Source organism: Alligator mississippiensis, chromosome 9, assembly GCF_030867095.1.
Source record: "Alligator mississippiensis isolate rAllMis1 chromosome 9, rAllMis1, whole genome shotgun sequence".
NCBI classification, from domain to species: domain Eukaryota; kingdom Metazoa; phylum Chordata; order Crocodylia; family Alligatoridae; genus Alligator; species Alligator mississippiensis.
The window spans coordinates 5,908,823-5,921,430 of NC_081832.1; the positions used below are offsets into that span (position 1 = coordinate 5,908,823).

Below are 12,608 nucleotides of genomic sequence, written 5' to 3' on the forward strand. Positions count from 1 at the left end.
AAGAGTCTTTTGGGGGACATCATGCTCTCTCGCATCTTTCATTTACCATTATCTGTTCTTTTAACAGTTGCACACAGACTGAGTCTATGATACTTGGCATAATTTAGGGCTTTAAGTACTTGGAGCATTAGGTAGACATTAATACTCGTGTGTGCAAGGTAGGTAATTAACAGCTCTCCCCATTTCATCATTAGGGATGCAGGCAGTGAGCAAAGCCTCCCGGGCCACCACTGTTCTTTCACAAACACGCAGAACCCTGCGCTCCACTTAGCAACCAGTGATGATTTACAAGTTTTCATAAAAGGACAGATTTGTTACTGGGGGGTGGGGGGGGGGGCAGGGAGAGCTGTTAATTCTATACTTTTATAGTGTGTTTCTCCTCCTCAAGAGATAGGAGGCTGGCTGGACAGTGAAAGAAAGGCAGTGGGAAGAAGTGGCACACATACAAGATGAGGAGAAAGCCTACCTTGGAAGGATGTGCTATCCACAAACATTCATCTTTGGGAAGACTCAAATGATACCACAATTTGCAAATACACTGAGGCCCAGAATAATCCCCTTCCCTACGGTAGAGGGAAGTCGTTACAAAAAACCACAGCTCATTTAGATTGCCTAATAAATCACACTTTTGCCATCAGAGGAAGAGATGTCTGGTGGAGGTTCAAGTGTTTGTTTTGGTTTTTTGAGTTATACATTAAATTTAAATATACTGATATTCAATACAGATAAATCTGTTCATATAAGAACCAATGATATTTTTAGGAAGAAATGTTTCCATTCACTAACTGTCCTTAAAGCATCATTTTAGTTTCTTGAAAAGTGAAGATGTCTAACAGAAGGCAAGGCAGAAGAGTTACAAACTCTGCAGGTATTTAAGAGTCTTCTTGGTACTGTATTGATATAGTAAAATGCCCTAAATTGAAAGCTCCAGACTGCTGATCTGGAGGAAAGTGTCAATCTGATTCTTTCAGATTCTCTCAAATTTAAAAATAAACACTAGACCAATAACCATTATTTTTTTCTGACTACTCCCATGTATCTCTCCATGTTCCTGTAGCACATTTTTATTCCTTGTTCAACAGGCTGATAAGTGGGGGGAAAGCAGTCTGCTCATACAAGGCAGCCTATGCAGATAGACTGCTTAAAGGAATAGCTTCAACACATATAGGATAACACTGTTCTATTCCTATCTGAATATGAAAGAATACTGTCTCCATAGGAACTGTTACAGCTTTTCTGTTTAAAAAAAGTTCAGTAAATAATATTTGGGTGGATTCTAGGAATTCAGCTGCCAAAAGAGAGAAAGAATATTGATCGTATCACATGAAAAAGATGCATCTTGGCTAAGACCATGCAGAAATAAAAGGAAGACTCTAGCTTAGGGAAAAAATGCAAGACCAAGAGGAAAAACTGTCCAGAAATAATACATAATTGGAAAAAAAAGAGAAGAAAGTCTGTTTGGCAGGACTATACATACCATACAGAATACCTTTCCCTTTTAGAAGAACACACTCTAGTCTATGTTATACTTCAAAATTTCTGATTCATGAGAAGTCTTTCAAATTTGGGGTTGTAATTCTAATTGGGGGGAAAAACCCGACCAGATTTTAAAATGTCAACATTTTCTGAAATGAAGAAATTCTGAGTTTCAACCAGCTTTTCCAGATTCTCCTCATTACAAACCTATGTATTTGGTGTAACAACTACAATTTGGTATACTGTTAATACACAACCATGGAAACTTTACATTTTGTTGGAAAAAGCTTGCACGGGCACAAAACTAAAAAGGAGATGCATATATTTGGTTTGCAGAGTGCAACAGTTCAGAACAAATATACAGCGCATTGTATGCTGTGTCCAACACTTCCCACACAGGCAGCTCGTAACCAAATATAGTTAGTTTCCTCCTCCATTCAGTCTAAGGTCTGGGAAAGCTTTACCACTTCATCAGGTTTTGCCTACATGATTTTTCAGTCTTTACATAATCATCATACAATTCTCGCAGATGCAAGAACAATTCCTCCAGATTGTCTCCTGTCAATGCGGACAGTGGGATGACTCTCTGCTCCACTTGTTCTTTAAGGAGTGGTAAATTAGCTCGAGACTGAGGAAGATCAATCTTATTCCCAATGACAACATGAGGTCTCTTCGACAAGCCTTCTTTGTATTGCTCCAGTTCATATTTTAAGTCTTGGACCTGAATCCATGGCTCTGGCACAGAGAGATCCACCACAAACAATAGGAAACGGCAGCGTTCGATGTGCTTTAGGAAGGTCAGCCCTAGGCCTTTGTTTTGATGAGCTCCTCTTATTATACCAGGAATATCAGCAACTACAAGAGAAATGCAACTGTGAACATGGAACAGTACGTGACTGATCTGTCTAGATACTTGTCCAGCTACCATTCACTGTAGCATTTGAGCAGACTGCATTAACTTGGCTGCTTTGTTTCTTGCAGCCCTGAAAAGGCACATCATTTCACCAGACATGCATACTTCACATCCCAAGTCAGAGAATAAGGGTAAAGAAGCAGTAATGTACAGCCTTTTGTAACTCATACCTGCTACTTGCTCATAATCTTGGTAGTTGACAATGCCTACATGAGGATTTAGTGTTGTGAATGGGTAGGAAGCCACTGCCGGCTTTGCATTGGAGATCACTCTCAAAAGCAATGACTTTCCAGCATTCGGGAATCCCACCTGGAATACAGACATGAAACAAGGCCACAACTCTGGATTAACCAAAATAGAGTGCTCTCTTATGACTAACAAAGAATCATTGCTGCATATTGACAAGAACTTAGAATTGCCCAAACACAACTAAATTAGTCTTCTATGGTCATTTCTAATACCTAGGTCCACATTTTCTATTATATTTCTTTTAATCATTTCATCATTAGATATTAAAAACTTCCCACATAGACATTAACAAATCATATTCATAACCACTCTCCAGGAGCCAAACACTGACTAATGTGCCCAAATTAATGCACTCTGTATAAAAGCAGATCAAATTTTCTCAAGTGCCGGGTATAAGAATCACTGAGTAATCCTCAGAGTAGGGAAGGGGAAGAGATCTTGAAAGCCATGGATTCGCCAAATGTCCCTGGGTTTGCGTTGCTGTTCAAGACCCAGAACAAAGAGTAGTTTGAGAAAGGGGTAGGTTTGGCTCTTTCCTTTCCTTTAAATAAATCTTCAAAGCTCTTCTAGACCAAAGGAATGAGTCTTCTACCAATAACGATGCAACATCAGGCTTTCCTGTGTAGTAACAAGGAAGTGACAAGACTGCAAATCACTGCACACACACTGCTATCGAAGCATACTGACATCTCTCTTAAACAAGTTGGCCAAGAGAATATAAATGCATTATAAAATGACGTTCTTTCTACAGCTATTCAAGTGACATCTTAGAAAAACAGAAGCAATACCCACCAAGCCAGCATGAGCCATAGTCCTGAGCTCCAAGTGGAGGACTCTTCGCTGTCCTGGCTCTCCTGGAGTAGCTGTTGTCGGTGCTCGATTCTCGTTGGACAGAAAGAACTGGTTGCCTTTCCCTCCAGATCCCCCATAAACAGCAACATATTCTTCACCGTGCTTAGCGAGATCAGCCACAACAGTCCCATTCTCCTTAACCAGAGTGCCAACAGGAACCTTGAAAACAGAGAGATCCAAGGGAAGAAACGCAACACACAACCAAGCCATTTCAAAATTGTCAACTGAACTTTCTCCAGTGGAAGAAGAATGTCTTCAGGTTATGGCTTCACGTGTGCGCACACACACACCTTTCAGGGTGAAAGGAAATACTAGGACCCAGAGGGGTAGGACAGGCTAATGAAGCATTCTGTCTATGACCAAGCAACACAAAACATTTGTCATTATAACACCAAGAAACCAATGCAAATTTATTTTTCTTCTTTCTATCATTAGGCCATCAGAGAGGGGACATGCGGTGCAAAATCTCAGATTACCAGTAAGGAATAAGAAAACAGATTTCTAGCAACCCATGGGATCTCCAAAGTGGGAATAATTTGTATTGAAAAATAAATACATTAAAGAAGAAGAAGATCCAGCACCGCCAAGACAGATAAGCAGACAAGAACCCCCTTCCTCTATATAAATCTAAATCAACATGATGTATGGCTACTAGCACCTTGATGGCATGGATATACATGCATGTGTTTTCCAGATTTTGTCTAAACTGTCTTTTTCAATATTTTGAAAACACTAAGCTTACTTTGGAAATTAACACAAATTAAATACTACATTAAAAGCTCAACCCCAGCAAACACTTTAGATCCAAAACAGACCGTGAAAATGGAGTTTATGAATTCAACGCTAAGCACAAGTATCAAACATAAGGCAATACGTACTCTGGAGAAAAAGGCATATTTTAACCAAACATATTAGTAAACAATTGTTAAAACCCAAGCTTACACAAAGCAGGCAGTAGTTTTCATACATATCAGCCAGTGTACATATGCCTTGACTAACATGTTACAAATGCATTTTTCTATGTAGCTAAGATGAGGTCTAGAGACAAAAGGAGGCCTCATTCGGGTTCACAAAAGTACAAACTACAAAGACATTCTTGTTCCCCTTATAGAAGCCTATACAAACTGGGAAAAAACCCTCAAACTAAAAAAAATAATAATAATAAAAAAATAAATAAAAAAAAGCACCAATGCTAGAAAAATATTTGTGAGCTTGGAACCAAGATAGGGACTAGGCATTAAAACTGACACATCCTGGGCAACAGAGCTCTTACCTCCCAGGTGGTATTCTCTGACCACCCTGCGAGATGGCTTTTGGAAGTAAAGTAAGACTGGCAATACTGATTTGGACCAGATGCATCATCTGGAGTAGTGCTGGTGTTTGAACTATGTAAACAAGGAAGTCTGGTCATTTTTGTTTGTAAATAGCCTGATCCTGCAAACACTTACAATGCAAATTCTCATACAAAGCTATCCAAATATTTGCCAACTGAAGCTTACTTTAATATATATTTGTTCACCATTGGCTCCAAAACAGTTTCTTCTTCCCCCTTTTACTCCACTAGCACCCCGATAAAATGGGAGGATCGAAGAAAGTGATTTGACTTGCCGGTCCACTATAAGGGAAAACATATATGGTTTAAATGTGTTACTTATATCAAAGAGCAAATAGAAGAATAATATTTTGACTAAACTTTAATCTTTTTGACAGTATATAAACAGAACCATTCCACATACTGTTATGAGAATGCAAGAAAGGTAAACACTAATGTAATATTTAGGCTTCTCCATGGTTTTATTTTTTTCTTAGCTTCAAACAATACATGGATAACAACATGGTCATCTAAAACTCAGTATGATCACCAAATAATTCTTAATACTTGTAATGAACAATTCACAATGATCGATTCAGCACCTGTCATGGAGTTTGCAATGTGAGGACAGGGGGTGATACAATCAGATAGGGGTACACTGCACTCTTGGCTGATAGTGATAGCCAATTATTAACCAGCCATATCAGGCGATACCGATCTGATAGCCAATTTACAAGAATACAGCCCAGCAGCATGGAAAGCAGTGTCCGACCAGTAAGTCTGTGGAGGAGAGCAGGGGGTAGGGTGGGGGGGATATGGGAGAGAAGGGAGGGTTGAGGGCAGCTCCCCACTACTGCGCGCACCCTTAGGGGAGACATGGGGGTCATGCTCCACCCTGGATTTGTGAATGAGGCGAAGGCAGGCTGCCCACTATGGGCTCAGGGCCAGGGGCTGTGCCAGCCTCATGCAGCCAGGGGGTGGTGGGGGGTGAATTGGGGCTGGGCTGAGGGCATGGCGGGCTCAGCTGCGTGAGGTGAGCGGCAATGGTGCTGAATGGAGTAGTTACAGGGATTTTTGGTGTGGCTATAGCTCCCCCACCCCCCGCCCCACTCTAGCACCGCCCCTGCTCAGGGCATTCTGCTCTACTGCCATTCCCTTGTGAGATGCGCTGCACCACACCTTCCAGCTGCCGCCACTGCCCGCCCCACCCCTGCCCAGCGCCCCAACTGGGAATAGGCTGGCACAGTCCCTGGCCTCAAGCCTGCAGTGGACAGCCTGCTCTTGTCCTGCACACAAAATCCAGGGGGGGCACATGCCTCCCCCAGGGGTGCACGCAGCAGCAGGGAGCCACCCACCCCACTGCGCCTCCTCCCCACCCTCCCATGCTCCTTGGACAAGCAGCCCATGGCTCTGTCCTACTCCTGGCCCTGGGGTTGCATTCACTGCCATGGTTGGGCAAGGCCTGCCTCCGTCCCTGCCCCACTCCCTCCCTCACTGTGGGGGTCTTGACCTGCCCCCCACCCCTTTCCCCCGCTCCAAAGACTTACTGGCTAGGTGCTACTCTCCATGCTGCCAGGCTGCATTCCTGGCTGTGTGCACGCAGCATTTATCGACGACATTAATCGGCTACACCCACCAAAAAAAGTTGATGGCCAATAATGTTAATTTCCCTTTTACTGATGCCGATCCAACATGCCACTGATATATTGGTGCACCTCTACAATCAGACTAAGAGTTCAGTTCAGTTACTCCCATCTGACAAATTACTATGTTTTAAAGGTGTTTCATATGAAACATCTGACATGGAATTTTTTCAAATCATGCCACACAAGCTGTGATCCTATCCTACCTTTCATTAGACAGTTGTACAGCACTTAGCACAATGAAGTCTGTGTTCTATTATAATGCAATAATCATCACCTCACAAGCAAGGTCAGGCTTAGTTTGTAGGTGGCAATGAAAGTGGTACTGGTGATATTTAAATGCTAAATATTATCACACAGTTGAGAAAACTGTCTTTTGAATCAGTACTGATGAACCAATAACTGAAGAAACTGAAGATACTACTGAAGAAACTGCAACTGGAAATGCTTGCATTTTGGATGAGAACTAAAAACCAAAGTTCTGATCACTTATGAGAATTATGAAAATTACAATATGTGTTGTTTTTTCCTAAGTAAAGTTTGGGCAAATTGCAAGTTGCTAAGTCATATACTGCTTAAGTCTTCCTGAAACCTAGTCTAGTCTCCATGGGATTTAGAATTCCCTGATGCCAATTCTGTATTATAAAGATGCCCTTCATATGAAAGCTGATGCATTTCACAACTAGAGTAAAGGAATGCTACTAGTAGGGGAGACTATTGTAAATGTGGTTTTATAAAAGTCCTTAGGGTCCTTGGAATGCAAGTTACCACACAAGGCTGAAGAGACAGCATTATAAAGCTGGTTAAATAAAAAAAGTTTTGTTTTAATATTGTTAAGTAGTACTTTTAGAAAAAGTCTACTTTACAAGTATCTAAGAAAACATCAAAGACTTACTAATTTGTGGTTTAAAAATGGGATCATCGACTGAAGATAAGTTTACCTAAAACCAAGAGAAATTCCATGTACAATCACTGACCAAAAAGCAAGAATAAAAAAACACCTCTTCTCTCCTTCAAATACACAACTCACTCCAAAGCTCACTAGGAGGAGATAACTGGTAGTTTGAAGAGCAGAATTCAGCAGGTAAAATGGGGTGGGGGAGGAGGAGGAAGTAAGGGTGTGGATGGCACAGATTGAGGCCCCCAAGGTGAGGGAGGGAGAGAGACTAGGGTAGGTTCTGCCTAGCTGGGCGGGGCACAGGATGGAGCCACAAGTGGCTCATCCAGGGAGTGCAGGGGGTGCAGCTCCCACCACTGTGCACACCCTGGGGGAGACATGGGGGCATGTGCCCCACAGATCTGTGCACGGGGCGAGAAAGGGCTGCCCACTGCATGGCTGGGGCCAGGGGCTGCACCAGCCTCTTCCCTGCAGGGGCTTTGGTGGGGCTGCATTTGGGCTGGGCAGGGCAGAAGGCAATGATGCTGGGAGGGGGGGCTATGGCGAATTTTGGGATAGCTTTAGCCCACCCTACAACCCCACCTCCCACCATTGCTGCTGCCCGCTTCGAGCACAGCCCTGGCCCACCCGCCCTCCAGACGAGCCATCTACGGCTCCATCCTGAGCCCCACCCTGCTGTGGCTAGGTAGTGCCTGTCCCTGCCCCAGCTTTACTCCCTCCCTCACCATGGGGGCCTTGATCTGCCCCCACATGCACCTTGCCCACAACAGACTTACCAGCCAGACGGTGCTCTCCAAACTGTTGGGCTGCACGTTGGCAATCGGATCGGTATTGGCCAATATGGCTGGTCAATAAATTGGCCATCAGTATCGGCCCAAAAAATCTTTATTGGTACACCCCTATAAGTTAGGAAATTGGCATGTCAGATACTCTTTTGGAAAAGATCATCATCTCATTTCAGCGTTTAAAAAAGAAGGCTGGACATCATAATTTCCTTTACGGAAAATTCTCTGCAATGGGAAGATCAAAAATGTTAAAATAACCAATGGTTTAAAGCCTGTTTTAAAAGAGTCCTGGTCCCAATTTCAAACATGTACCCTTCTATTTAGGTCCTTTCACCACTAATTACTGTAGAGTCCAAGGGACCTCCAGAATAGCACAAAACATAACCTGCCTTTATCTCATGCATTCTTCCTTTATTCCTCAAGAGAGAAAAAAATGCTTATGCTCAATTTTCTCTACAATGCTGGGGATGCTGTGCCATACATGTTTAATGCTGGAATCAAGGTCACAGACACATGATCTTGAATATAGTGTTTATAGGCCCATCAAGAATAAACTTTGGCTTTACTCCAGGCTTTAGGACGCATCTGTGTCAGTGTGGGAAGACAGTAGAGTAATGTGGCATTTTCAGGTGTGGTTGTTAGGAGATTCTGGGAAGGAAATGTTTAAAACAAACAAACAAACAAACAAACAGGTCTCAAATGGAACGACAATACAGTATTTAACAAGCCAGAATCCTTTTACCTTTCAAAATAACAGGGCCCCCATCTCCTCCATTCCCACCATCAGGACCTCCAAACTCTTTCCTAGGCTCACTAAGAAAAGAGTTAGCCCCTCCACCTCCTTGTCCTCCAACCACGCACACTCTTCGATGATCCACAAAATAACGGGTCTGCAATGAAGAGAGGATTTAATGTGATTCCACTACAACTTATTCAAATGTTATCAAAACCTCCTCCAAGAAGTTGATGAATCCCCAAAAATGTAGTTGCATGCAATTTTGTCTTATCTAAACAGGTCAGAAATTCCAATTTCCACTTGAAAATCAGAATCTATCACTTGGCTGTAGTTCAGGCACAAGCTAAATACAGCTCACGAAGCTAACAATTTTCTTGAAAGACATGGCATGCACAGACAAAGACATTTTAAAACATCTAACACAGACATCCAAGGTTCCACAGGCAAAAATACAGAGATGTTGAAAGATCATCCTTTCAGCTCACGCTTCAGAGGAAACTATTTCCAAGCTAATGAAATATATTCAAAGGAGCAAGGAAACTAACAGTGACCTAGGTAGTTGGAACGGATATATGAAAATTATGAGGGGTCTAAGTTAAACATACTGGGCATGTCTACACGGTCATTAATGTGCCCTAGTTATTGCGCATTAAATTTAGTACTTGATTAACCAAGTATTAATTTAAAGAGCAGTAACTTGACTACAGAGCAGTAGTGCCAGCACAGTTTTTTTAGTGCCGCTTACAGCTCAGTAGCCTAATAACACTGCGCAGTAGCGGATTAGCACAGGTTTTGCCTGGCACACTACTGTGAAGTGTTATTAGGCTACTGCACAGTAAACGTCTTGTGTAGACGTGCCTCATTTTAGTCACCGAGTTTCCCCGGATTCTGACATGAGCCCCTTGAATTTGCAAGAACTGTTACAGCAGAGTGGGAGAAACTGAAACCATTTTGTGCTTGCAGCAAGTCAGTGAAATTTGGATGACACACAGGCAAGTGTTTGGGTCTCAGTGGCACTAAGATAAAAACATAAATTGCAGTAATAGAGACAAAATGAAACAGATTGATGTGCCTGAGGGCTGCTAGCTCTGCCAAATTAATGAAGACTACATCTCACAAAGTTTGAAACTGGGCTTGCTACTATACAGACCTATACGAACAATGTTGTCTCTGCTCTGCAGATATGCTGAGAATGTTTTTTTCTAAGTTTCCAACCCAGTTCTGTGGAGCTGAAGTCCAACTTTTCCAGATAAAGGTAAAATTCCTTGCTGCTTGTCTAAACTGAGGCCCAGTCTTGACTGGAGCCCCCATATGCTACTGCAATACTAATAACATAGCCTAATACTTTTGCTCATGAGGAGAAGCATCTCAAACACCTCAGAGTTGTAACAAGAGATTCAATGTGGTTCTCATAAATGAACAAATATTTACACGGTGGGTATAGACAGTTATATTCTGTCTATGCAGCTCTCTACTTCAAAAATACTATTCATACTCCAACCTGCATTTGATACAAGTCAGAAAAACACCAAACAACACCACAACAATTTAAGAACAGATTTTTCAAGGGAACGAAGTAGGTTGAAGGACACTGAACGTTTCCTATAGGCTACAGTCTAACAGTTAAAGCAAGAGATTAGCAAATAAATTCTAGATGCTGACTCCTGCTCTGCTACGTGATCTTGGACACATCCACTAAACCTCTGTGTTTCATAATAAAATGCGGTGGATAATACTTATCTACAGTCAAAAAAAGGTCACAAGGTCCTCGGATGTAAAAAACGGACAGAATTATCACGAAGCATCTGCCTATTTTTGCACGTCACGTTGAAAACAGAAGTATGTTTCAAGTACTACTACCTGATCTACACATCAAAGAGCGACTCAGCACAGCTCACAGACACTCTCCTGGACCCAGGGGAGACAGTCTTCTATCTTCAGCTCCCTCTGTGCAAAAGTGAAGTTTATTTCCTACCTATGGGGACTTTTTACCATCTTGTACCATCTAGACTTTTCCCAGAGCCTGACGAAGGGACTTTGATCCCAAAAGCTTGTAGAAAAGGACAATTTTCTTGCGATTTCCCAGTTGCTCTAATAAAAGCTATCATTTTGGAGCCAAGAGTTCTAGTTGTTTTGTAAGTGCTAATAAAGTGATAAGCAGGGGTATTATTTCTGATAAAAAAAAACCCAATTTTCAGATTAAAAAAAAGTAACCCCAAATCCACATTTTCCCGTGATTAAACTGAAACACCACTACATACATCTATAGTAGTGGTGTTTCATTTTAAATCATGGGAAAACGTGGATTTAGGGTTACTTCCTTTAATCTGAAAATTGGAGATTTTTTTAAATCAGAGAAAACCAGGATCCCTGGTGATAAGACTCGACTTTGAAATGGAGCCTGCCACGTATTTTTGTTTTAGAAAAGCAGCCAGAGCGTAGAAAAGACTGGGCTAGAGCTGCGACGCGAACACGAGCAACTGAGAAATGCCCCGATTCGGGGAAGGGGGGGATTTACACAAACAGTCACTAGCAGTCGTAACGCTGCGATTAACCGGATCCCCTTTGCACACGTACTTGGCACCACCAAGCGGCTACAACCTGAACGGCAGCTTTCAAGTTCATTTTGTCCGTGCAAGAAGACGTACAAAAAACCATCTCCAATGTGACACCGTTTATGAGACCAGCTTAGGGTTAGGGTTCAAATCGTTTTATTAAACCAACGGGGAAATCGCAAGAAAACCGTCCTTTCTCCACAAGCTTTCAGGATCCAAGTCCCTTCGTCCGGCTCCCAGAAACGTGCAGATGGTGGAAAGTCCCCACAGGCAGGAAACAATCTTCATTGTTGCACGGAGGGATTCGGAGATCGAAGCCCGTCTCTCTCCGAGCGTCTCTGTCGGTGCCGGGAGCTCTTGGCTCCAACACGATACGTTTTATTAGACCGGCGGTACGGGCATCGCGGTGATGGAATTGAAAAATAAAAATAATATAAAAATAATAATAAAATAATACAAAATACAATAATAAAATAATACAAAAATAAAAATCATACAAAAATTGCTCCCTCTTCACTGAAATAGGCTGCTTTTTGACTATAAACAAAACGGGCAGCCCCCCCCCAACCTAAATAACTGCCATCTTCCAAGCTGGGGGTTTAAATAGTAATAATTATGTAAGTGTTGAGACCACGATGGTTTTGAAGCAGTGACCCTCCCCTTTAATACAGTAATCGTGATGATGATGATGTGCCCCTCCCCCCGCGACTCTCCACAGGAACCCGGGGCTCCAGGCCTCCCTCCTCGGTAGTGGCTGGATTCGCTTCACGGAGCCCGGGATTTACCAGCTGCTTCTCCGACATCTCCCTCTTCTTCCGCAGCGAGCGGGCCTTGGCGCAGCGCGCGCAGCCCGTGGACAAGGCCCGGGGCCGCCAGCCCCGCAGCCGGGCCCAAGCCCCCAACATGGCGCCCGCTCCCTCACGCAACTCCCGGAAGCGCCCGCGCCCGGGCACGCCCACTTCGGGGTCACGCGCGGCGACGCCTGAGGTCACCGCGCCACGCTGCGCGCTCGGCGCATGCGCGGCTCGGAAGGCAGCGAAGCGCGGGAAGGAGGCGGCGTGGCAGGCGCACGTGGCGCGCGCCGGGACACGGGGTTTTTGAGGCAGCAGGTGCAAAAACCCGTGTCACTCAGTCTCTTAAATGACTGTTGGGCTTGCTGTCAGCGCTGTCGCCTCTAAATAAAGACTGC

The 12,608-nt window shown here is 43.3% G+C and overlaps 1 protein-coding gene across 1 annotated transcript; it reads right to left on the reverse strand.

Moving 5' to 3' along the window:
* Positions 1-1,781: 1,781 nt before the first annotated feature.
* MTG2 (mitochondrial ribosome associated GTPase 2) lies at positions 1,782-12,523 on the reverse strand. Its single transcript, XM_006274350.4, has 6 exons — positions 12,205-12,523; positions 8,871-9,018; positions 4,990-5,105; positions 3,431-3,649; positions 2,560-2,698; positions 1,782-2,331 (listed from the first exon to the last, which is right to left on the reverse strand). The coding sequence occupies exons 1-6, from the start codon at positions 12,322-12,324 to the stop codon at positions 1,937-1,939; spliced, it is 1,137 nt and encodes a 378-aa protein (XP_006274412.3). The 5' UTR covers positions 12,325-12,523; the 3' UTR covers positions 1,782-1,936.
* Between the last annotated feature and the right edge of the window lie 85 nt (positions 12,524-12,608).